The sequence below is a fragment of the Mus caroli genome, chromosome 5, assembly GCF_900094665.2.
Source record: "Mus caroli chromosome 5, CAROLI_EIJ_v1.1, whole genome shotgun sequence".
In the NCBI taxonomy this organism is placed as follows: Eukaryota; Metazoa; Chordata; class Mammalia; order Rodentia; family Muridae; genus Mus; species Mus caroli.
The window spans coordinates 86,273,470-86,299,155 of NC_034574.1; the positions used below are offsets into that span (position 1 = coordinate 86,273,470).

Sequence of the window (25,686 nt, forward strand, 5' to 3'; positions counted from 1 at the left end):
AGAACTTTTGCTTTACTTTTAAATATATTTTGGATCTTGAGTCTACAAATATATGCCTTTATATTAAATTACGTTGAATTGTAAGTAACCGCATGGAAGAATAAGAGTGTTTTTCTTTTTCCCTGGCTCACTTCAGTCAGTCTGATAAAGCACATGCCCTTCTCTGCAGCCTTTCCTGGTATTCTAGTCTCACCCCGAGTAGTCAGCCTTAGTGTGCACTGGAAGGTGACACCTGAAACTACATGACAGAAACAGGCTGCAAAGGTGGACAGGGGGAAGCCTGGCCCTCCTGCCTTGATAAATCAGTGCCACATACAGAACCCACATTCTCAGGACCATTATCCTCATTATAGAGCCGCTTGATCCCATCGTAGAAGTCATCCACCTCCATCTCCTCCACTTTCCGTTTAGCAGAGGTTTGCTTGCACCCACTGGCAGCGGGGAGATGCAGGTGGAAGGCTGCTGGACCTCGGACTGGCACTTCTGGCTTGCTGTTGTCCTTGGAGAAATCTGGGCCTGAGACAGAGGAGGGATGTAATTTGAATGCTCCTTTGTCACAGGTTACCAGGGTGTGCTTGAGGGGACGGTAGACATAAACGGAATTTAGAGGCAGGGCAGACTGCAGAGCAGAAAGGTGATATGCCACCAGCTCCCGACAGTGGATCAACTGGGAGCTGTCCATCTGGATCAAGGAAAGAAACAAAACCACACTGGTCAGTAACATGGCCCACTGTTCCCTTTACTGCCACTGGCCTCAACCTGGACCTTCTCTCCCTTCAGCTTGCTTTCCTCCGCCACACCCTCTATCCCACTCACTGATTACTCTACCTACAGAGCCTTCTTCTGAAATGCGTGCACATGCTTGCACTTCCAACATAAATCTGTATTTGTGTGTGAGCACTCACATGAAGGTAGACCCTATCTTTGTCCATTGCTATATTAGCAATGTCTGCTTTCTTCTGTCTATGCCTCCTGTCTATAAGGCCAGTCCCTACTCTCTTGGCCTCTTCTAACTTCTCCGGTGAAGGCCAAAATCAAGAAAGGCACAGAGCAGCCATCAACAATTTAAGGAAGAGTCAAAAGCAATGGAAAACATTAAACTAGGAATAATGGGGAAGCTTGTTTAGCTAATTTTTTTTTTTAATTTTAAGTATCATGTTATAAAACAATTACAAATGTAAAGCAAGCATATTTTTGTAGAAAATAGTTAACAAAACGACATAGTTTGGGAATTGATATTTTTTTCCTTATCCTTTGGAATAGTTCAGGTATTAATCCATTCTGGAGTAACACACATTTGATCCCCTCAACCTCTTGAGCAATTTCCATGGTCATACGTTTCTGTTTCAATATGCCCTCAGTTAAGCAAACAATCAATCACAACCATCCAGGTAACAAATCTACCCTTGCATCTGCTGACTTCAAGACTCAAGTTTTAGGCACTATGTCTTAGCCATTGCTTTCATTCTCTGTGGGTCACAACCCTCTGGGGGTTGGGTCCTTTCATAAGGGTTGCCTGAAATCATTAGAAAACACATATGTTTACATCAGAGTTCATAACAGTAGCAAAATTACAGCTATGAAGTAGCAATGAAAATAATTGTATGGTTGGGTCACCACAACATGAGAAATTTTATTAAAGGGTTGTAGCATTAAAAAGCATTTTAGAACCACTGCTTTATATACAGTGAAAGGCCTTCAAAGTTTTCCTAGCAGGTATCTGCCTTACTTTTAACTTGTAGCACTGAGTGACCTTCTCTGTCACTATCCACTTCTCTTCTAGTCAACATTTCTTCAGCAGCATGGCAGTGTCTTCAAAGTAAGCCAAATACTCTCTGGTGTAACATGTACAAGGCTCTCTATAACTCTCATAACTGCACTTCCCATACTGTGTATCCCATACTGACAGTTTACACTCCTGGCATAGGCCTAGTCTATGTAATGCGAACTGGCCCCTCTGCCACTTTGCCTTGCTTACCTGCCTCTGCATACTCAAAACTGTTGCCCTTTCCCTCCAGGATGCTCACGTTAAGCACAGGAGCACTTCCCTATTGGAAGTGCACTCCCTTGACGTTCCCTTTCTGCATCTTTCCTTTCTGTTTCTAGCTGGGAGCTCAGGCTGGTTTTCATTCTTGGCCCTTGCCCCTCAGCCTCCCAGGTGCTGGCACTAGGGGTGTGTACCATCACACCAAGCTCATTTTGGACATTTCTTACCCACATTTTACCCATCCCACAGACTGAAGTACACAGCAGAACTATTTGTAATACTACGTGGAAATAAGTACCACTCTATAAGAACACATTTTGCCACAAAATTAGCTCATCTCTAAATATATTCACTATGTTTATCAGGAAAGAATCAATGGGAAAAACATAAATGTACAGTTACATGAAACTATCAGAATATTTAAGTCAAGACTTTGGCATCCGCCATTTCCCCCTTTTTAAAATACTTTAGAAGACACCACAGTAGTAAGACATCAAGTATCAGAATTTATTTTCCTTGAAAAGCCATTTCAATAGTCCATAACTTTGTTTGTGCATGCATTCATGCATGCTTATGATGTGTGAGTAGACACGTGTGCCATAGCACACACATGGAGGTACCCCTTCCACCTTACAGGGGTTCTAGGAATTGAACTCAGGTGGCTAGGTATGATGTGGACTAGATCTAATTATTAGCCCAGTGATGAAGACCCCTGCTAAAAACTATAACATGTAAGAAGTGGAGTTTCCAATATTTCAAGCAGAATACAAAAGAGAACCAATAAACAGAGAAAAGGCTTTGAAGACATTTGGCATCCAAGAAGAGGAAAAGTGCCACAAATTCACTGGTCATGATCCTGAACATGCGTTTTATCAAAAAATAGTAAGGCATTAAAAAATACTTTCCATTGGAGTTTCAAAACAAAGTCTGTCCAAAATAAATCCTAATCTAGTACAATATGAACTTGACCTTGGAAAGTAACAAACCACCCCCAACCCACCGCTTCTGTAGTAAAGTGCACTTGTTTAGGTGGATGCACTACAATTACCAGCTCTAGATGCACATAAGTCCTTGATCTTGTGCTTAACATTTAAGCATTTTAAATGAACCATTTGTTTATTTACTTATCTCACTTATTATGAGAATCAAGAGAACCTTTACTGGCCATTCTTATAACTATCTTGCCCAAATTTCAATATAGTAACCATTGCTAAGTGATCTTATCAAAAACAGCAACAAAAAGTTGCTAACCATTTAGCTGACCAGGAGAATGTGTCAAGCAGCAATAAAATAAGGCCATACATAGATTTCCAATGAAGAGAGTGAAGAGAATAACATGATATATGTGACAGACCCCAGAGGGCCCACATATGGTGAGCAGTGTAAAATCCTGAAAATACCTGTTGGAATATTAGGCACCTTTCAAGGGTAACCACGAGTCCATGGTAGGAGGGTATGCGTTTTAATTCTCTATTTTAGTTTTATTTAAGAACATCTACTTTGACCACTGACTAGCAGGCAGCTAGGAAGACCACAATAGAATCTATACCCTGACAATCAGGGTGGGACACTACAGTTAAGAAAGCAAAGGACATGAACATAGCTATATAAATAAACTCCAGGAAGGGAGGGGTAATGAGAAAGGTGCAGCTGTCCTACTGTGGAGATCAACAGTGGCACAGAAGAATTGGCATAGGCTGGGTAGGAAAGCTCTCAAACCAGAGAATATGTACCAAGTACAAAAGATGCACAGGCAGAGCTAAGACAGAACAAAATGCATCAAGAATGGGGGTGTAACTCAATTTGATCCCCAGCACCAGGGGCAGCAGGAGGGGGCAGTACTGGAATGATCTGATACAAAGCTTCTGATACTAGAACCTACCCCAAGTCTAAGTCTTGCCATGGGTCTACTTACAAAGAAACAAGACCTTATATTCTGATCTAAATCAACACAGGTGAGCCTAGCAAGGACAGGAACTATGCCCAGAAGAACTAGCAGCCATCCTTGGGTCCCAAAGGTTGCTCCCCATGCTTGCATACAACTTCACCCAACAATCCAATTCTCCAGCCTGTTCTAGACTCTTTAAGGTTTGTGTGTTATCAAAAAGAGAAGAGTTGGAGATGGCTCTGTGGGTAAGAGCACAAACTGCTCTTGCAGAGGCACAAGTTCAAATCCCAGCACCCACATCAGGTAGCTCACAACATGTACAGAGTAATCAAACCACCACTGACTCCTTCTAGTCTTCACAACCAAGGAGTTCTATGTCACTCTAATGAACTCTCAAATTCCCTAGACTGAAACTATAATTCACGAGTAAAATGATTTCTAAGATCCTGTACAGCTAAGGAAAAAATAAAATTAAATGAATTTCTCTGAGCATCAGAATGTCTACCAAGAAAATCAACTCCTAGAGCTGTGCAGCAGGGAAGGGGAAGAAAACTCATCAGTCTCTATGGATGTCAGGTTGCTAATCTAAACTTGATTTCTCTGAGGCAGTTACTAACAAGCAGCACGACTGCTTTATCACACCTGCTATCTAATGTTTTCATTATAGTGAGGTGGCATTTGAAGATGCCAATTGCAAACTCATTTTCTTTTTTTTTTTTTGCTAAAGACTAAAGTCAGGGCCTTCTATACCATGAACTAACTCTCCCACCCCTCCTCTCAGTTTTATTTAAAACCATAGAGTAGCCCTCTCAAGTCAACCAAGGGAAAAAATAGTGTAATAAATACAAGTCAAGCTTGATACCTGTGCTTTCTGAAGCAGTTCAATCGTAAGAGGAAGCCAATCAGGAATGAGTTTCTCCATTTCCAGACTAACCATGGCCAGAGCAAGCATGGACCCTTTGAACTGCAGAAGTTGGTTGCAGGCCATACAGTGAAGCAGCTGCTTGGTCAGGACTGCCAAATGTTGAGATGGGCTCAATTTGGGCAAACTGAAAAGTAACTGAGGCCTAGTTGACACCGCAATGGCATGGAACTGGAGGTTTGGAGGAGAAAACACAAAATTGTTACTAAAGGAAAATATCTAAGAAAGTGTACACAGAAATATCATCTCAGGTACAATGCAAGTTTGGAACTTTTATCTGTAGTGATTTGATACATTTTCAGAGTCTAAGTTTTTCCTTGACTGACTTTAATAGTTTCCCCCAAATCCGTAGGAAGAGGCAACCTCTGTCTAAGTTACTGGACCAGGACTTTGTATTCCAAGAAAGAACTAAAACATTTTAGATATACTTACAATGTGAAGAAAATCCAATGGTGTGGCCGTGTGAAGATCCCAATTCAATTTATCCAAAATAATTCTCTCCATTCTCAAAATCTCAGATGAGGAACATCCACAGAAACTGTCTCTTGCCAATACCTTTAGCACTGGAATTTTCTATCCAAGGCAAAAGGAGTAAGAAACAAAGGTCAGAAATGTAAATAGAGAAAAATAATATTAAAAAACCAAAATGAACTGGAGAGGTGGCTCAGTCGCTAAGAGCAGGGCTGCTCTTCCCAGGCCTAAGTTCAATTCTCTACTACATGGCAACTCACAACTGTCTTTATACCAGTCCCAGGGAAACCAATGCCGTTCTGACTTGTGTGCACCAGGCATGCATGCAGTGTACTTACATACACTGGGGCAAAACACTAAAAATCAGGAGGCAGAGGCAGGCGCAGGCAGGCAGTTGTAGGAGAGCCTGGTCTACCAAGCAAGTTCTAGGACAACCAGGGCTACCTGAAGAAGTCCTGTCTTAAAAAAAAAAAAAAAAAAAACAACAACAAATAAATAATTATTTTAAAGAGACAGCTGATCTTCCAAAGAAGCATATTAGAGGAACAATGCATCAAAAACACTTAACTAAAATTGGAGTTAAGACAGCATTCATTTTTAAGCCTCTCAAGGCTCAAGTAGCCTGGCCCTGCTCCTATATACTCTTTAATGGTTGTTTCCAGGCCCTCAAGATGCAGGTACCCAAATTACACCCTACAGAGAAAAAAAAAAAGCCCAAGATCAGGCCAAAGAATTCTACCATTCCAGACTATCCCAGAAACCATCCCCCAGTCCTAAGGAACCCTATATACAGTCTGTCTCCTGCTCAGGTCTTTGCTGTTTCTCTCCTGAGCACAGGTGGCTGGCCTCCTATGTCTTTCCCAATCTCTCATGTGAGGCTTGTTGTGTGGTGTGACTCTGTGCTATTTCTTGGCTCCTGACTACCAGGAGACCTTTACTCTCAGAGCTGAACATTTACATATTTAGTAATAAAGGTTTCATTAAAAACAAACAAAAAAGCCTCCAAGTGAACCAACCAAACCTAAAGAATAAACCTTGAAAGGATTCCTTACCTCATCTTCCTCAACAGTCTTAGCAGCCAGAAAAAAACAGCTGATTGCAATACAATTCAAATATTTTGGATGGGCCTAAAATGTTAAAAACAACAACAAAAAAAACCATTAATGAGTATTTTGAATTAAGCTCTTTGTTTTTAAAATCTAAACATACATCTAAGTTTACAATTCTCCTAGTTTACATCTTCTTAGGCACAAAAATAAGTTTCTTTTCTGTTCATTTATACCAGTCATTGAATAAGTGCTATGTAAAACTCTGAACTTACTGAGTCACTTCCAAAATTTTAAAACAAAAGAAATAATGTCCTCACAAAATCTCTACATCTACTGCCATGACAATACATTTACTAGTAGCCCGTAGTTTAACACAAAAGTCACTGAAAAAGATGCTGTGTTTGAATGTGTCTGACAATACTTACTTTTACTGTAGCTAAAAACCTATCCAAAAGACTGCTTGCCAGAGCAAATGTTTCTGGATAGAGATTGAACTGGTATTTGAGTTTGGCCAACCATTGAATTACTTCATCTCTCTGGGATGGAGAAACATTCTAGAAGGGAATAATTAAAAAATAAGAGATCACAAAGTTTCAGTTATCGTTTAGAGCTCTCTAAATACAGGGCTGACAGACAGCTCAGCAGGGAACAGCACTTGCTGCCAAGCTTGATGACCTGAGTTCACTCACTGAGACTCACAAGGTCAAAGGAGATAAACAACTCCTACAAGTTTCCTCTGACCTCCAACATGTGCTATGGCACATGCATGCACACATACACAAAATAAATACACGTACATATTTTTAAATGTTAGGAAATAAAACAAAAATGCATTAATAGTTAAAATGTTTGAAGACCATTCAAAAATCACACTTGAGATAGATGAAAATTTTATATACCATAACACATTTAATATCATCTGATCCTTTACTAAAATCTTCACTATTCACCAAACATCTACAATTTGAATTAAATTCAGATATTTAGGAAACAAAACATTTTAAAATTTAATTACTACTAATCGATAATTTAAGTTTTCCTAACTTTTAAGAATGAAGTAACTTCTGAGCCTGAAAATATCAGTATTTAGTAGTATCCTTAAAAAAAAAAAAAAGAGGTTGAGGATCGTCTGTGAAATGAAACAGAAGGATTATTTCTTTAAAAACAACAATAAAAAGCATTTTAATTTACCTAAATAGTATTTTGAACTTTTGAGTAAAGGCTTAAGTTTTAAGATATGTGTCTGTGTGTATTTTTAAGTAGCAGGCATTTTACTTTTATTTGATTTTCAGTCGTGGCTGAACTGCTCGTATACTACTGATGCTAAATGAAAGATCCTTTTGAGGACTACTTATACGGCCATACGTAGCCCAGGCTTGCCTCAAACTCACTATGTAGTTGAGGGTGACCTTAAAATGAGGACCCTCCTGCCTCCCTCCACCTCTCAGGTGCTGGGGTGCAGCGGTGCACTCGCATGCCCAGGTTACACAGTGCTTGGGATGTTAGAGCTTCTACATGGTCACAAACTCAAACTACCTGCTGAGCCCCATGTCCTAGCCCCTTACGCCACACCGTGTCATGTAACACAATGGAGTACAAAATTACTTGAATGAGACTAACTTATCTTTATGAAGTATAGTGCAGTGATCATGGGACACTTTTCCTGATTAATGCCAACCTACGCTAATATCCTACAAAAAACCTAACAGCTATTAAATTAAAAGTTCAATGACTGTATCTATGGTACAGCTCCTCAAACAGGAATTCTAGCTAGAACTTCGTTACTGTTCTTGGTTTGCTCTAGAGTTCCAGGATTGACTATTGCTCATCATGTCCCTGCCCCTGCCACTGTGACTTCTGTTGTGAGTCTTCCTTGCTGTCATCTGCTTGTCAGCAAACACATGACAAAGTGTTCTTCCTCATTAGCCACACCAAGATGCTTACATAATTCTTATGCCTAGTTCTAAACTTGGTTATAACAGGTATTTTTAGTGGGGAATTAACATACACCTACCTTCTGTTCAACCCTTTGGGAACAACGTCACAGTGCTGAATAGAAATACTAGTAAGATACAGGTGATTTACAATCTATTTTATTAACAACTCACTACAAAGTTGATAAATGAGTAAAAGTTATTTACCCTTCCAAACTTAAGTCTTATAGTCAGACAGACCATAAAAAGGTGTTAAACCAAACCAGAGTTACCTGGTTTAATAGCTGGTGTGGGAGTAATGAAATCTTAGAAGAAACAGTAACTAAGTAGTATCTTAAAAAAAAAAAGAGGTTGGGCATCATCTGTGCTACAAGATAAAAAGTCTTAGTGTTTAAGCACACAGACTTTCCTATGGAGGACAGAGATGATTTCAAACCCACGACAGTAACATAGTTAAGCTCTTCAGAAGAACAGACAAGATTAAGGTGGGTAGAGACTCCCAGGAACTGTTGTCCAAAGAATCCATCAAAGAATATAAAGATAAAAAATTAAAAAAAAAAAAAAAAAAAAAAGACTTAAGGAAGGTTTGAGAATAAAACTGCCAGCCTGAAGGTTCTTACTGCATGAGTACCAGGGAACTTATATCCTGTTTGACAGAGAAACAGTGGTCATATTTTTTTTCTTTAAAAGACTGGATCTCATGTAGCCCAGGCTCACCTCAAACCTGCTATATAGGCAAGGATGACTTTAAAATTCTGCTTCTCCTGCTTCCACCATTACTAGGATAACAGGTATACACACCACACCTGGTTTATGCAGTGCTAGGTACAAAACCCAGGGTTTCATATATGCCTGACAAGCACTCCAACAACAGCGGTATACACCTATAGCCAGGAGTCAGGCCATCAATAAGATAGGGAGAATCAACCCTTTGACAAAACGCTACTGTCTAGAGCTATCACTTCTTTAGGTAAGAGGATATCACTACAGCCTTAGCTAGAATCTTCGTAACTATCAGTTGGCAAGGTCCTTAATTACATAATTTCCTGTATTTTTAGAGCCCCAAGGTGTTACTAATAAAATCTACTTCTGTGCCCTAACGATCTCTGAAAGTAAAGGTAGTCTCTTCTAAGTAAGAAGTTAAGCACTTAAGGAAAGAAAATTCAGTCAGCCTAATAAACCAACAATGAAGAAACAAATTCATGAAAGAGAGGAAGGCAGTGATACCACCTGATACATTCCAGGGCTCTCGGGGGAGGAAAGGAACAATGATCAGGGGTCACAAGAAACAAGAACAACACTAACTACACTGGCACTTCAGACATACAGTCAAGAGGCAGAAAAACATTCCCAAAGAGCAGACTTTATCCTTATCTGGTACACTTCACTTTAAACAAATACAAACAAAAATTTAAGGAGAATTATAAAAGATGAATAGAAGGAATATAATCACCTATATATATGGTTACCATAGTTATGGTAGCTAAGTGATATAATATAAGTGATATAAACTGTATAAGCATGTAGAAAAGGATTAAATATTACTTCTCTTCTGCCCTCCCACTATACTACCTGATTAAGAAAAAAATTTGGGGGCTGGAATGATGGCTCAGCGGTTAAGAGCACTGACATCTCTTCCAAAGGACCTGAGTTCAATTCCCAGCAACCACATGGTGGCTCACAACCATCTGTAATAAGACCGGATGCCCTCTTTTGGAGTGTCTGAAGACAGCTACAATGTACTCCCATTAATTAAATAAATCTTTAAAAAATAAGAACAAATATTCATAAAATGTTATACATCAGTTATTTTTAAATATGGCAATTAGTCATGGAAAGATGAATCGGACCAAAAAAAAAAAAAAAAAAGCCCACTCTTAGTAACAAAACTCTCAGAAGGTGACAGCTGAGATGCATTTGTACTTCAGTAATGCTGATTCTAGACCACTGCTAATATCAGCTCAAGAGCACTCAACAGTAAAACTATCTGGACAGCTTTATGAAAAATAGTTCCAAATCTAAGATTCTCTAATCATATAAAAGAAAGGATCAATGAATGGAAGAAGGGAACAGTACAAGTTCCAGATACCACTTCTCATAGGCAATGCCTAAAGAGGTTAAGAGGGTAAAGTTCAACTAGTACTTCTTAAGAGAATTTATTCACATGGTGAGACACAGTAACATGTCCTTGTCTCCTTTACTCAACCATGCACCTGGCTTAGCTTTAATCTCTAAAAGATTCACCGATTAATAACAGTAGTATAGTTCCCATGCTTGACAGACAAAACCCCTCTACCTTCCCACCCCTGCATACCTTTTATTACTGTCTACATTAACCTTCATACTATAACAGTACTTAGACTATGATTCTTCCTCACCATGCAATTTTACATCCCTGCTTCCTTGCTTAATCATTCCCTCTAGCTGAAATTCTTTTTCTATTTTATTTGATTTAACATAACACACACACACTAAATTTCAAAACACTGAGTGTGCTTTTTAAAAGTTACAATACTGCTTTGACAACCAGGTCCTGAACGACGATTCAGGAGAGGAAGTAATGAAGTGATAAGTCAGCACTGTGAGATCAGGGCAAGCAGCTAGGAGTAATCCAGTCGAGCCCTTAGAAGAGTTACAGAGCAAGAGACAAAATCTGGGACTTGAAAAACCAAGAAATAGTAGGAATAGGAGGTCAGAAATCTGAAGGAAAAAAAGTCACCTGACTTACGGCATCAGTTAGTTTTCCTCAGAGCTGTAACCCAGTACCTGGCAGAACAATTTTCAAGCAGGGAAGATGTATTCTGGCCCCGTTTCTGAGATTTCAGTGTGATCACTGGAGGAGTAAGGAGAGTAAAGGAAGGAGGCAGACGAGTAAATAAAAAGGATTATACAGGATGGGATCCTAAATGACCAGAAAGGGGAAATGGTATGAAAGAAGAGGCAGGCAAACAAAAAAGGCCAGGGACAAAATACCATGTAGAGCCCTAGTGAGGCCCCATTTCCTAAAGTTACCAGCACCTCTGAGCACAGTGCTATCTGCTGAGGACTAGGCTTCTATGTAAGTCTGCAGGAGATAATTTATATTCAAACTTTAACAATGATTTTCCTCTTAAAACATTTCCTGAATGAAACCCTAAAGATCTATAGTTAGAGATCTAAGAACCTAAGTGCACACACACATATAGCTTCATTCCTAGTAATAGGTGAAGAAGTCACATCCAACTGTGGTCTAGCCCTCAATTAGCACAGCTCTTCCTCGGACAGAAGTGTTTAATCCCCATTTAGTTTGCCCACCAGAGAGAAGACTGAACTCTCTACAGAGGGAAATACCTCTAAGTCCCTATAATAAGTTCAGAATGTAGCTCAATGGTAGAATGCTTGCTTGATAAACCGAACATCCTGGGTTTGATCTCTCAACAACACAAAGAAAAAAAATAACTTAAGTCTGTATCATTATTAAAATGATAGAATGTTCAGTGTCAAATAAAAAATTTATCAGAAACATAAAAAGAACAAAGTAAACAAACTAAAGACAAGAGAAGAAACCAGGCAACAGGAAGGTAGATCTTTATCAGAATAAAGGATTTATTATACAAGAAATCACTGGGCGGAGGGGCAAGATATCTTAGTGATTAACTATTAGAGAACTTGAATTCAGATTTCAGCCCCCACATCAGGTGACTCAAACACCTTTAACTTCAAGGAGTCAGACAAAGCCCCCTTCTGTGTGTACACCCACATCCACCATAAATCTTTATTTAAAAAGACAATGGTGAATTTTACTAGGTAAATGAATATGACCCAAGAGCTAAAAATTAGAAATTCAGTAACTGAAAATTAAAATCTCAAGTGTCCATCTGACAAAAATTACATGTGATTGGGCAGCTATGTTTATTGTCTTGAAGAAAATTTGAAGTCTAGGAGCCAGAGAGATAGCCCACAAAGTAAAGGCATATGCTGGTAACCCTAGAACCTGAGTCTGACCCCCAAGACCCACAGGGTAGAAGGAACCAATCTCGACAAATCTGTCTTCTGATCCCCACACAAATGCCATGCCACACACACAGGTATGCACATCCACTCACACTAAGTAGATAAATGTTAAAAAAAAAACCCATAAAACATAGAGAATTTATGAATCTAAACACATTACAGTACTAAAAAATAATTTAAGTATCTACGTTAAATATTATGTTGTATTTTTGAAAAATAAAACAGCAAGTAATAAAATGATAAAGTTCTGATTTTAAAAAAGCAGTATTTGGAGACAAATGTACTCTAAGTTGCAAGCTAACCCTTCCTTCTATATTCATGACCAAGGAAAGGTAGTGGTGATAAAGCTTTAGAGTTAGGGTGTAGTTCTCTGCTAGTATTTGCCGGACCCTGGGTTCACTGCCTAGCACACCAAAATGCAAACACATGCATAATATAGATAAAATCCATTCGGCTAAAGAAGAAATACAAGCCAACATTGTACTGTTGCCTAAATAAAACAAAGATTAGGGCTAAACTAGTAAAAGAAGCCAAAGTAAGTCAAAGGTATAGTCTAATTTTACTACGCATTAATGACATCTGAAACACCAGTTTAAGAGTCACAGTCTGGAGCAAGCGAGCGAGCTGGAGGCTATTGGTCGGCTGGAGCAGAGCAATGCCTAAATTAAAGGAACTTGTTTCTTCAAGCTCTTCAGGCAGTGATTCGGACAGCGAAGTTCAAAAAAAGTTAAAGAGGAAAAAGCAAGTTATTCCAGAGAAACCTGTGAAGAAGCAAAAGCCTGGTGAGCCTTCTAGAGCTCTGGCATCCTCCAAGCAGAGCAGCAGCAGCAGAGATGACAACATGTTCCAGATTAGAAAGATGAGATACGTCAGTGTTCGAGACTTTAAAGGAAAAATTCAATTGATATTAGAGAATATTGGATGGACTCAGAAGGTGAAATGAAACCAGGGAGAAAAGGTATTTCTTTAAACATGGAACAATGGAGCCAGCTGAAGGAACAGATCTCTGACACAGATGATAGTAAGAAAGCTGTAAAATCTGAGCCATATCAAAACCTATACTATACTGTTGTAGTTGTCTTTTTACATTGGCCTTTGTTTTCTAAATGTTGTTTTCCAAGCTGTTGTATATTTGGATTGCAGAACAATTGTAAGACAAATACTTTTTTTTGTTTGTTTTTCCAGACAGGATTTCTCTGTAGCCCTGGCTGTCCTGGAACTCACTTTGTAGACCAGGCTGGCCTCGAACTCAGAAATCCTCCTGCCTCTGCCTCCCGAGTGCTGGGATTCAAGGCGTGTATCACCACGCCCGGACAAATACTTTTTTTTTTGATGTGCATTATCAAAATGTTCTAAGTGAAGCTAATTGTCAACTTTATTAAAGAAGATTGCTTTGTGCTCCTTACCTAGTGTAAAATAAAGTCAGATCATTACAATCTTAAAAAAAAAAGAAAAAAAAAAACCAAGAAAAGAAATACGAGAGTCTACTCTGAGAAAGAAAATACTGGAATGGGGAAGGGTAAGTCTGATCAAATGAAAAATGGCTAACGAATAAGATGTGTGTAGTGATGACTTTGTGGAAGTAAAATCTAGCTTTAAATGTATAGAGAGCCATCATTTAAAACACAGATTTACTCTGCACTATTTACATGGATGGAACCAGAACTCACTAAGTGACCAGAAGCAATATTTGTATGTGCATGGGTGTATGATTGTGTGTGTGTTTGAATACACTGGTGTGCATATCTAAGCCAGAGGACAACCACGGGTATCAAGAATGCTACCTACTTCCTTTGAAGCAGGGTCCTCATTGGCCTGAAGTGCCTAACTAGGCTATGCTGGCTGGCCTTTGAACTCCAGAGGTTCTCCTGCCTCTGCCACACCAATGCTGGGCTACAAGTGTGAACTACCACACCCAGAATGTTTACATGGGTTCTGGGAATTAAACTTAAGTTTCACATGCTTGTGAGCTGCCCAGTAGAAGCATTTCTGAGGTCCAATTTAGGAAAAGCCTTGTAATAATTAGAAATTAGAACTTTTCTTATAATGGACCAAAAAGCAGAGGAACATTACTGCACTATCAGTAGTTAGATAGATGTTAAACAAAATGTTCCTTTTTACTGTACAGTTAGATCTGTTCCCAAACTTCATACAACAAATACAAGAAAGAAGCAGCTTTAAAATACAAATTCTAGGGTCAGGAAAGTGGCTAAGTAAGGGACCTTGCAATTCAAGCTTGACTGATCTAAGTTTAACCCCTGGAGCTCTAATAAAAACCGAGTCAGTCAGTCCTCATCCCCACATGAAGAGTGTAGCCACCCCCACAAGAGCAGAAAAGTTACAAAATTCAATAGTTGCCACTATTATTCAAGGGTCTGGATGTGAGGACTAAAATGATCCCTCGTCTCTTTTGAGATAGGGTGTTATTCTTAGCCTGCTGGCCTGTACGTTTCTGAAATCCTACTGCCCCAGCCTCCCAAATGCTGGCATCACAAGCATGCTCCACTACACCCAGCTGAAACTTCAATTTTTACAACTTTCAGACAATCCTCATCTATCTAGTTGCCAAGTGATTCATGCACACTTCTGTATGTCTCAGTTGTCCTTAGCATACATCTGTTTTTTCAAAACCATATAACCAGATAGCCTTTGACTCCTTGGTGTCCCAAAATACCAACAAAAAATCACTTTGAAGTTTGTGACAGGGTTTTCTTTGTAATCAAAAAGACTTCAGCAAAATAAATGTAGATTATCTGAAAGTGTTTTTTAAGTTTTCCCTAAATTCATTTAAAGAAACTTCAACTTCAAACTTCAACTACTCTACAGACGAACTTTTCTGTAAGTACCAAGAACACACAACAGACCAACATTGAATAAAGTACAAAGAAGCTGTCCATTAAAAGTTCAATTGGTGTGCTAACATACACCTAAAACCCAGACTCACCGGCAGACCTATAAGGATCATGAAAAGCTAGAAGGATCATACAAAGCTAGTCTGAGCCAGCCTGGGCTACTTGAGACCCTGACTCAGAACATCATTAAAGAGTAACAAATGTTTCAGAAAACAAGGACACAACATCACCACCAAGGAAACTCAGTCAAATTATACTGTGTTATCACAAGGGAAGTACAGAGTTCTATGGGAGACGTCAGGGGAGTCTCAGGCGTAACAGGAATATTTTCTTGCCTGGCCACATTTTGCTCAACACTGGATGTTGGAGTTAAAATTAAAAACGAGCTGTGAGAATGACCTTGCAAGGACAAGGGAAGGGAAGTAAAAGGAAGCAGAAGCAAGTGGCATAAAAGGAAGCTCTTAAAAAAAAAAAAAAGCACTTTCCTATTTTTACCAGCTCTTAAAACTATGTAACAGGAGAAAGGCTAGTCTATAACCAGGAATTAGAACTGCTCTTTTAAGCCTAAATCCATATCCTCTCCTATTCCCCTCAGACCAAGCCCACTCAAAGTTCTAGTATTAAGTAGAACTATTTGGCATTACTAAAGCAAGTACTTAAATAGGTAAAACGCCTTATCACCATCCGTCCTGGATTCATCCCCTCTTCCCTTAACAGTCACATCTGCCTTGCCATCCCATCGCCTTGACTATGGTCCAGATGTATTAACCAAAGTAACTAAGCTAAAATAACTAGAAAAGATGTAAGCCAAAAATGACTGGCATGGTACATGTAAAATAATTACAACGCTCTGACAGGAATGAACGTTTCAAGGTTACTCCGACCCCCATCTAACTTTGATATAAATTATGGTCTTTGTAGGTTTGCCTTTATAACCTCTGTATCCCTGAGCTTGGCACCAAGAGACTTTTCAGAGGCAAAAGCCTGCTCTTGGTCTGCCCATCAATAAAAAGGACTAGACTTTTAATTGCTTTAATCAGCATGATTGTCAAGAAATCTCTCCTGTGGCTCAATCACAGGTCCTCTGCTCTCAGTGCACAGGAAGGGTGGAAATGCCTGCATCTGCTCGTTCTCAGTGTCCCGACCTGATGACTCACTCTGGGTGCCTTAACCAAAAGTCCATTCAAAGATTTAGTATCCAAGGCTTCCAAGTTTATTACTCCAAAATAATTAACACTGATGTCAACTTGATGCTGAAAATCAGGTGGAACAGAAGGAAAAAGAACGTGACAATGTTGGAATTCCAATACACACTTGGAAATCTTTCTTAAGAACATGCAATTAAGAAAAAAGATGGAAAGCTAAAATTAGAAAATCAAATTCTTATGACAATATATGCAAAACCTCATGCCACCTCTAGTGCTTTTCTAGCTGAAGCAAGCCCATTTCCTTTTTCTGGAGCTGCTGCTTTCAAAACAAAAAACCATATATATTTTGAGATTTTTCTAGAGAACTGAATTGTCATATGAAGAAAGTTTATCACTAACTCCTTTAGTACAAAATAACCTGTTTGGTATCTAAAACTACGGGCATTTTAGTCCTGGGTATTAGAAAAGCTGCCTGGGAAAGGCTGAGGACTAGCTCAGCCACGGGAAAGGGTCACTCTTCCCTCACCATGGCATGCTGCTCAGGGCTGTGCAGTGTGGTCCCTATTTTCAGCCTTTTTGAGTTGCTACCCAAGCTGGGGTGGACTTTGATTATCTATCTTTGAGTCGTTTTTGATCCTGTAAGTAACTCCAATAAAGCTCACTGATTAGCCGGGCAGTGGTGGGGCACGCCTTTAATCCCAGCACTTGGGAGGCAGAGGCAGGCAGATTTCTGAGTTCNAAAAAAAAAAAAAAAAAAAAAAAACCTCACTGATTTACCAAGGACTTTAGGGGTATCCGTACTTTGATCTGTTGTGGGCTCTCTATCTCTCAACTTGTGGGGACAAGTAGACATGTATTGTGCCTCCTCAGGAAAAGTCTGTCACACAGCAGCAAGCTTCATGTTAAAAGCACCTAGTTCAGAGTTTGGTCCCAAGGATTACTTGTAGTACTCAGATCAACTTTTGCAAAGTTTATGAGTGTATTGCTCTTAGGGTCAGCAGGACGGCTTAGGAGGTGGAGGCCCCTGCAGCTCAGACCTAGCAAGCTGTTTGACCCCTGAGGAGAGGAAGAGCACCAACTACCACACGTTGTCCTTTGACCTCCACATAAATGCTGCAGCACCCACACATATACATACATAAATTAGGAGTGTAGTAGTGGGCTGGAGAGATGGCTCAGCAGTTAAGAGCACTGATTGCTCTTCCAAACTTCCTGAGTTCAATTCCCACCAACCACATGGTGGCTCACAACCAACTGTAATGGCGATCTGATGCCTTCTTTTGGTGTGTCTGAATACAGTGACAGTGTAATCACATACATGAAATAAATCTTTAAAATAAAAAAAGGAGTGTATTAGTATCAGAATCATAAATAGGGGTTTTGTGTATATTATATGTAAGTGTTAATCTTAGTACTTTATCTCACATGTCCCAGAATTTTCTGTAAACTAAACTATTTGGCTAATTTTATTCATTCTTTAACAAAATTTAAAAATGTAGTTTGTATATTCTATTTGATAAGTGAATCAATATCAGAGATAATATATAAATGTAAGGAAAGAGAATCTGTAAGCAATGCCATAAATACTTTGTATCTTTCTTTGTGACCAAATTACAAATATTCTAAATTGTGTTGTAGTTGTCCTGCAGTTTTAGAAGTTGTTTCAGACAGGAGGGGGAGAAAGGTAGGTTTGCCTTATAAGTTGTGATCCTGTCTTGTGCTCTGGTATTACCTCACTGATACCTATTAACTTGGCTACATGTTAACAGACCAAGCAACATGGTAACTCAGCCATTTACTGCAGTCACAGGAAAATGTCACCTTCACGCTGTGCTGCAAATGGTTGTTAGGGTTAGCTACATACTGATTTAAGGAGATGGCAGGAGAAAGGAGAAAGACAGAGCTCTTCTTAGAACTCTGTCGGAGGGTTTTAAATTCTTACACAGTCAAGAAATTTGGAGTTTTCTCCATTCATATCTTCAGTGTGTAGAATTGTACCTGGAAGTATAGCAAATATTCAATATACATTTAAAGAAATCTAAACCACATATTCATACAAAAATAAATGGAAAAGTAGAACTAGAAGAGACTGCCTCGAGTAAAGATTCAAATTATAACTATTATTTGTTATTGAAGTCTTAAACAACACAGAACTGTGCCTAATTTAAGAAAACCAAACTATCCACTAAATGATAATGTCTAAGTGTTTCAACCACAGACAGTACTTATTCAAAGTCAACTAGTCTTCAATGTGCACAATGACAGACAGTAAATGTGAAACAGATTTCTTCAGCTTGTAGGAAGAGTTAAGAGTAGAATCAGAAAACGCAGACTTCAACAGCCTATAAATCTAAAACTAATGTAAAACAGCTATTTGCCATTTGATCACTGGCAACATTAAAATTTTCTTGGCTACTCTTCTGTACTCCAAGCACCTTATGAGACAAGAGGGATAAAAAGATGTATAAATTTTACATAGTAAACTGTTAAGATAAAACTTTTAGTTATTAAAATTTATCTTCCAGAATATGATCAAAGTATAAAATGTCTAAAAGTAAAAGTGTATAGGTGACTGGAGTGATGGCTCAGTGGTTAAGATCACTTGTTGATCTTGCAGAGGACATGAGTTCAAGTTCCAGTACCCACATGATAGCTAACAACTATCTGAAACTCCCGTTCCAGGGGCCTTTTCTGACCACCAAAGGCACTAGGCACACAGACATACATGCAGGCAAAATACTAACAAACATAAAATAGTTCTTAAAAAGTGTACAGCAACAGCAAAGAGTTCAGCTAATATCTCAAGACTTTCAGCACTGCCATTACCTAGTACTCCACTTGAACTCCTTAGAAATATTGACAAGAGATTTTGCTGTTGTTGTTCCCTAAACTTAATACTATGAAGATGTTTCCCTCTTCATGACTAACTACACAATTAGGAAAAAAGAAACCTATGGCTGTATTAGTCTATACGGAAAATGAATGGATGTCATTAAATCAGATAAAAAAGTTTTATCTGCTTTGTTTCAAAAAGATGATGTTTCTAAAAGAGCCTTTTGCTTCCTTGAGACACAGTCTTGTGTAGGTCAGGCTAGCCTCCAACTAATACTGGCCTTGAACTCCTCTTAAGCTCTAGGGCTACAAATATGCATCAGCACACACAGTTGAGAACATGTTTAACAGTACAAATATTCCCAGTGTAGCATCACATTATGCAACAGTGAACATTTAATAACGAGCACCTGTCTCGAGTGAGAAATTACCTGATTTGTAGGTATTTTCGGCACATTCACCTTCCACATCTGGGCTTCCCTGGAGATTGCCCTTTCCAAAAGAGAAGACAATCTCTGGTTTTGCAAAGGTCCTGGAAACTTCATGGTATCCCTTTGGATCTGCCTGCCACCCGGCTTGATGTAGCTACCTATTAAATCAAATACAAATAATGTACATCACATAGTTACAGAATAAGTATGTTATATACATTTATAAATGTCAATGCTTATTAAGCAATTTATAAAACAAAGTAAGAATGTTATGAGGCAGTATACGATTTTATAGCTCTTTAAAATACCATATATTAAAGTTGGCAACAATGTCATCTAAAGTAACCTCACTTTAAATTTGAAATTCAGTTATAATTCAGTATTGTGTAAAACTAAGACCACTAACTTTTTTTATTAGAAATTCTTAGAAATAGTTGTCCCAAATATTCTCCCTAGAAGTGAAATACATTAATCACTAAGGGTCATTACTTTTATTTACCACTTAAATACATTAAGAATTACATTAAACCATTTGAAGTCATGTGAGGGCTAAGACTGGTTTAAGGGAGCCTCTGCTCTATAATTAAGGTCCTTAGTAAGATTTTTCAAATGTTCAGATGTTATTTAAAAAAAAAAATCTAGAATATATTCTGAGATGAGTAAAAATGAAGAAATTAAAAACGTATAAGATGCAAAGAAAGTGGGGTTAAGGGGAAAATTAATTCCTGAAAATGCTTGTATTAAAACATCCCAAATCATTTACCTAACCTCCACCTAAAGACAATGTAAGCACAGGAAGTGGTGCATGTTTGTAATCTCAGAACTTCTAAGGACCTGTGCTACACAGCCAGACTTGGTCTTTAAAATAAATTAAAAAAATGTCCTTAAACTTAAAAAACAAAGCAAAACAAAACCAACAACAACAAACAGAACTGTAAACCAGGCCTTGTGCACACACCTGAAAATTTGTGTAGAGACAAGAGGATGAGAAGTTCAAAGTCACCCTTGGCTACATATGACATTTATCATCAGCCTGGGCTTTTCAAATAATTAACTGTTGAAACAAGGAGATGAGGAAAAACACTGAATCAATTGAGAATTAGTATTAAGAAGTTGAGGCTTAAATGCAGTTTTCACTGAATTGGATCCTGTACTAAAAGCAAGGCATTTTTCAGGAGCATTGCCTAATCAAAGAGATATTGACTGCAGGCCTCAAAACTACATTTACTAAAATTTTAAAAATGTACTGTGATTCTGAATGAAAACATTCCTATTCATAGGGGCTACAGAATTCCAGGAGTATATGCCACATTCATAAGACAATAAAAATGGGCAAAAACTTAAATATGCATAGAATTAAATTGTAAATTATTTGTCAATATTGTAGGAGAAACATTTTTACACTCCTTTAAAACAGTTGCTGACAGGTATCAGGGAATTCAGTTTTTGTAAGCTAAATGAATAATGAATTTTGCTAACATAAACCCTTAAAAGTGTCATGAGAACTTTCCTGTTATATAGTCCAGGCCAGCCCTGAATGCCCCACCTCAGCCTCTCAGGACAACTCTTATTTTAATGATAGAATTTTATTGTTTCTTGTTCATCTTTACCCACTTTTAGTCACATGCACAAATGTGAATTATCTTTTTAGTCTCTAAAAACAAAAGGGCTATAGAGGTTGGGTATCCCTTATATAATGGGTCCAATTTTTTCATATATTGTATGTGTGATTTTAGAATATTTACATATACATAATTAGAAGGGAACCCAATATAAATATGAAATCTATATATACCTTACATATAGCCAGATAATTTTATATAATTTAAAAATAATTTTCCACTTATGAAATTACTTTCCACAAATTTAGGGTGCTCAATTTGATTTTTGCTTGGCATATTCCACATGTCTAAATGAACTATTAAACTTTAAATTTTCCTTAACATTTAAGATAGCTTTACATATTCCTCTCATTGTCTCAAATATTTCTCCTATACTGTTCATGCTTATTAAAAGGCTTAGATTTTGCATTAACAAGCTAATACAATGCTTACCTTACATCAAACTGTACTACCAACATACATCCAGGACCCCCTGATCTTGAGTTAAGAGTGGAACACAATGCTGGTAAACAACCACATTAATAGCAAGCTTCATCAATACATAATTATCCTATTATGGTGATCACAATGCCAACTCTATTAATAATCCTGTACTGACTGTTGACTTCTGGTTCTTACTTCCTTTTCTGAACAGAGAATATCAATGTGAGCCTTTAAGGTTTTCGTAGCTAACTATTCCCTCCTTGACTTTATGAACCAGCAATACCGGGTCATAGGCGATCCCACATCACCGTTTGGAATTGTGCAGAAACACACTACCCTGCCTTTCTGTATCTATACTTAGACATTATCCTGCCTTTGTATGTAATTACTGTCATGACCATTGCTAGACCTGCTTTCTCAACTAATCATGAGTATCTTTACCACTAACAGTTTCCAAAATTTAGTACTATACCTCCCTGACCCCCAAATCACAGCTTACACTTGTCAGGTGCTTATCAATAGCCCTCAATGCTTTGCTACTTGGCTAGCTATTGTTCATATTTACTCTAGGTAATCCTTGTTTAACCCTATGACGGTGGAATTACTAAATCCATTTAAAAGATGAACAAACACACAGGTAGGTTGAATACTCTTAATTTTTAAGAATTACTTGACCAGAATAAACAAATACTCTTGGCTTTTAACCTAACCCTCCCCCCTTTTAAGACTGGGTACATACATACATATATGTATGTGTGTGTATAATGTCCAGAAAGTTTCTAGGTTTACCAGGCTGCTGTTCAAACACTCAATGGCTCTTCACTGACAAAGTGAAACGTAAATATTTTACTTTGCTACTCTAAGACCTTCAGTTGATCCATTTACCTCGTTGATCTATTTACCTCACACTTTCCACGAATTTACTACACAATGTTCAACTTCTGCCTAAATGACCTGCGGTGGAGCAGGTTAACTCTGCAGAGAGCATTTAGCTCTTCTTGCAAAATTCGTCATTTTTCTGTCCTTTACGAAGCAACTCAGTTCCCTCACCTCTCTAGTTTCCCCACCGGCCCAAGCCCTAGGCAACGTTACCCTCCCGCAATTGCCGCGCGCGCTGTGTGTGGTGACGGGGGGGGGAGGGGGGGGAAGGAAGGGAGGGGGTTTAACTATTGGCTCGACATTCACAATACTCTGCCGGGTAAATTATGTTCGGTGGTCACGAGGGATCGGTGGCTTCTGTGGCTGGGGGTGTGTCACCTTCTTTATTAGCACTGGCTCGGGGAGCCAGGAACTGGCACCCCAGTCGGTGACGAGCTGTGGCTACAAGTTACTTGGGGACAAAAAAAAAAAGTCGGGCTCAAAGGAAACCCGCGCAGCACTGCCAGAGACGGCGAGGGGGTCCCCGAGGTGCCCAGGAAAGGTCCGCCGAGGGGAGCGGCGCGCGCCCCCGCGAGCTCCCACTCCAGCGGCGCGCACGGCGACCGCGCCGCGCCCCCGCCCTCACCTTCTTCTTCTTCTCCTCCTCTTCCTCCTCCTCCTCCTCCCCGGCAGAGCTGTAGGCCTCACAGTGGTGACGCGGGGTCATCCGGGGGCCCGTTACCACCTCATGATCCTCGGCGCGCGGCGGCGGGGCGCGCGGGACCAGGGCCGGGCCGTCTGAGGAGGGAGAAGAGGGCAAACCGGGCCGGCGGGCGCGGGTACTCGGGCGGGACGCACGGCTGCGGCCGAGGGGTCACTCAGCGAACTAATTCCATGATGACCCTGGGCCCGAGGCCGCCGCCGCCGGTCCCGCTCCTCCAACCGCCGCCGCTGGTGCCCGGGTGAGGAGGGGGCGCCCTCTCGCCATAGGGCGGCGGGGGCCGGGGAGAGGCGCGGGGTGAGGCCGGCTCTGCCCCTGCCCGAGGGAAACGCCTCCGAGGGGAAATGGTGGAAGGGGGGAAGGGGAAAAAAAGAAAAGAAAAGGAAGGGGAAAGGGGGAGAAAATAAGAAAAAGCGAGACAGAGGCGCTGGCGCGTCCGCTCGCGGGGGAAGGCTGGGGAGGGAGGAGCGTACAAAAAAGCGCCGGCCGCCTAGCCCCGCCCTCGCGGACTGATCTCGGCCGCGCGGGTCTGTAAACAACGCCAGTGTTCTCTTCCCGGCCACCTCCAGTGTCCCACGGACGCATAGGAGAGTTTGAACAAAGACGAGCTTCCGTGTCCCACGGACGCACAGGAGAGTTTGAACAAAGAAGAGCTTCCGGAGACGATCTGGGGAAGGCCCTGAGACTGGGATGAAAGGGGAAAGTGCGTTTTGTGTGCACAAAGAGAAGGAAAAGTGCGCGGACTCTTTTTCCCCCGGGCGCGCGGAAGAACCCCTCTCCGCCTGCTAGGTGACGTTAGAGGCTTGTTAGCCCAGGAGGCGTGCAGTGGCCGGAGAGTGTGCTGCGCATGCGCCTCTGGAAAGAAAGGAGCCGCTGAGCGCTAGCCTCAGGGAAGGGTTTCTGGGTGAGCGCCTGCGCCCAACCTAGAGTCTCTCAGTGTTTCCCAGCCCAACTTGTCCTTAGCCCTCCTGAACGAATTTATTAGACGTGGATGGAGATCTTTTGTGTAAAGATCACATTCTTTGTTGACCTTACGCAAAATTATATTGTCCCGTTCCTATTAGTGAGTATGGACATGTGTCTTTTTAACCATCCTGTGGGTGATGGGAGACTGAAGCACATCAGAAAATAAAGGGGATCATATCCTGCGTGCTTAAGGCTACTTGTAAAAGCTGTGGCTTAGACTACTGACGGCTTGGCTGTGCGCCAATGGAATTCTAGTCATGAGCCAGTATGTCTAGTATTTCAGGGTCCTGTTTATCACTAGGTCCTTAACGAATGTGAACTAAATGTGTTTTGTTTACTTGGGGTACTTTTTACTCTAGTTGGTAAATTTTGCTAATCTTACAATGGTTCTACTTATGAAAAGAATGCAGATAGCTTTGGGAAGAAGGGGAGACCAGGACCTTAACCATTTACCTAGTCAAGCATTCATTTTACATCATTGGGAAAAAAAAAAAAAACTGATCAGGTTCTTACAAAACTGGAATTAGCTTGAAAACAAAAGGCTCCTGTCTTCAAGGAGTTTGCAACTCAAGCACAGAGATACCCACTGATATACCCACTGATCTACTAATCACTGTATGAAATTACCCAAAAGACTATTTTACTGTATAGCCATCCCCTCCCCATATGAACTCATGGATGTCCTGGATCTTGTATAGTTTGTTTTATACTGCATTTCTGTATGTGAAAGGCTCTCAGTATTTGATTTCTGGCCTCATAAACAAGTGTCAGTAGCAGAAGGATTAAGATGGAAAATTTCAGACCAGTGTGGAAACGCCTTTAACCTGCTCTGGGCTCTCAGTAAAGGTTTCTCTGAGGAAGTGACATTTAAGATGAGGCTTGAAACCACTGGACAAAGAAAAATATAGGCACAGGAAGCAACATATGGAAAGCTCTGAAGCTTACATGCCTCTGAGACTCGAGGGGCAGAGAGGATTCCATAGGGCACAGCAGGGCGTAGGAAGCACTGGAGGGTTTTAAGTAGGTTCTATGTGTGCCTGCATTTCCCACCCCCATCTAGTCTTTTTCTGTACTGTTACACTTTCTTTTTTGTTTTTTGTTTTTTTTTAATATGACCAACTTTTTTTTTTCCTGGATAATAGTCTCAAGAGTATGGCCTTTCTGCATAACTTATCGTGGCACAACTATTCTGCCTCTCATTTCTTCAAGGAAGCCTGGGTAAGAGTGTAGCACAGCAGTAGTGCGTGTGTGTGTGTGTGTGTGTGTGTGTGTGTGTATGTGTGTGAATTTATATATATGGAAGCTGGATAGATGATTCAGTAGTTAAGAGCAAGTACAAGACCCAGGTTACAGTGGCTCACAGTGATCCACTCCTAGTAATCTGATCCCCTCTTCTGAACTCCATCAGGACCAGCAGTATGCAGGTGCATAGCTCCCATGTACATATATACACATAATTAAAAATAAAATATGTATTCTTAAAAAGAAGTTCTATGTGGATGGTCACAGAAGCATTGTTCATAAGAGGTGAAAGATAAAGCAACAGAAAATGGTTTCTCAGCCGCCTGGTGTTACTTGTATATCTCCGT

The 25,686-nt window shown here is 40.0% G+C and overlaps 2 protein-coding genes and 1 pseudogene across 4 annotated transcripts; 1 reads left to right on the forward strand and 2 right to left on the reverse strand.

Annotated features, from left to right (window-relative positions):
• Positions 1-6: 6 nt before the first annotated feature.
• Ccni (cyclin I) lies at positions 7-23,598 on the reverse strand. 3 transcript variants are annotated; one of them, XM_021163121.2, is made up of 7 exons: positions 20,466-20,485; positions 19,508-19,665; positions 6,743-6,871; positions 6,321-6,395; positions 5,230-5,370; positions 4,738-4,968; positions 7-682 (listed from the first exon to the last, which is right to left on the reverse strand). In XM_021163121.2, exons 2-7 carry the CDS (start codon positions 19,619-19,621, stop codon positions 239-241), a joined length of 1,134 nt encoding a protein of 377 aa, XP_021018780.1. In that variant the 5' UTR covers positions 19,622-19,665; positions 20,466-20,485; the 3' UTR covers positions 7-238. The 3 variants fall into 3 exon arrangements, with proteins under 3 accessions (XP_021018780.1, XP_021018782.1, XP_021018781.1); XM_021163122.2 differs by lacking the exon at positions 20,466-20,485 and adding an exon at positions 23,057-23,347 and having other exon boundaries at positions 117-682; XM_021163123.2 differs by lacking the exons at positions 19,508-19,665; positions 20,466-20,485 and adding an exon at positions 23,057-23,598.
• LOC110294086 lies at positions 12,469-15,724 on the forward strand (annotated as a pseudogene).
• On the reverse strand, positions 23,129-25,153 carry LOC115031116. Its single transcript, XM_029477792.1, has 2 exons — positions 25,043-25,153; positions 23,129-23,916 (listed from the first exon to the last, which is right to left on the reverse strand). Exons 1-2 carry the CDS (start codon positions 25,151-25,153, stop codon positions 23,149-23,151), a joined length of 879 nt encoding a protein of 292 aa, XP_029333652.1. The 3' UTR covers positions 23,129-23,148.
• Positions 25,154-25,686: the final 533 nt, after the last annotated feature.

Bases quoted from the DNA above. Each gene is read 5' to 3' on its own strand.
- Ccni (XM_021163121.2), bottom strand. From the start codon at position 19,621: ATGAAGTTTCCAGGACCTTTGCAAAACCAGAGATTGTCTTCTCTTTTG. The intron at 5,371-6,320 runs GTAAGGAATCCT...TGCCTTGGATAG, and splicing joins AGACTGTTGAGGAAGATGAG to AAAATTCCAGTGCTAAAGGT. The intron at 4,969-5,229 runs GTAAGTATATCT...CCAAACCTCCAG, and splicing joins CATTGGATTTTCTTCACATT to TTCCATGCCATTGCGGTGTC.
- LOC115031116 (XM_029477792.1), bottom strand. From the start codon at position 25,153: ATGGGGGTGGGAAATGCAGGCACACATAGAACCTACTTAAAACCCTCC. The intron at 23,917-25,042 runs GTAAGCTTCAGA...AACGTCACCTAG, and splicing joins CCCTCGAGTCTCAGAGGCAT to CAGGCGGAGAGGGGTTCTTC.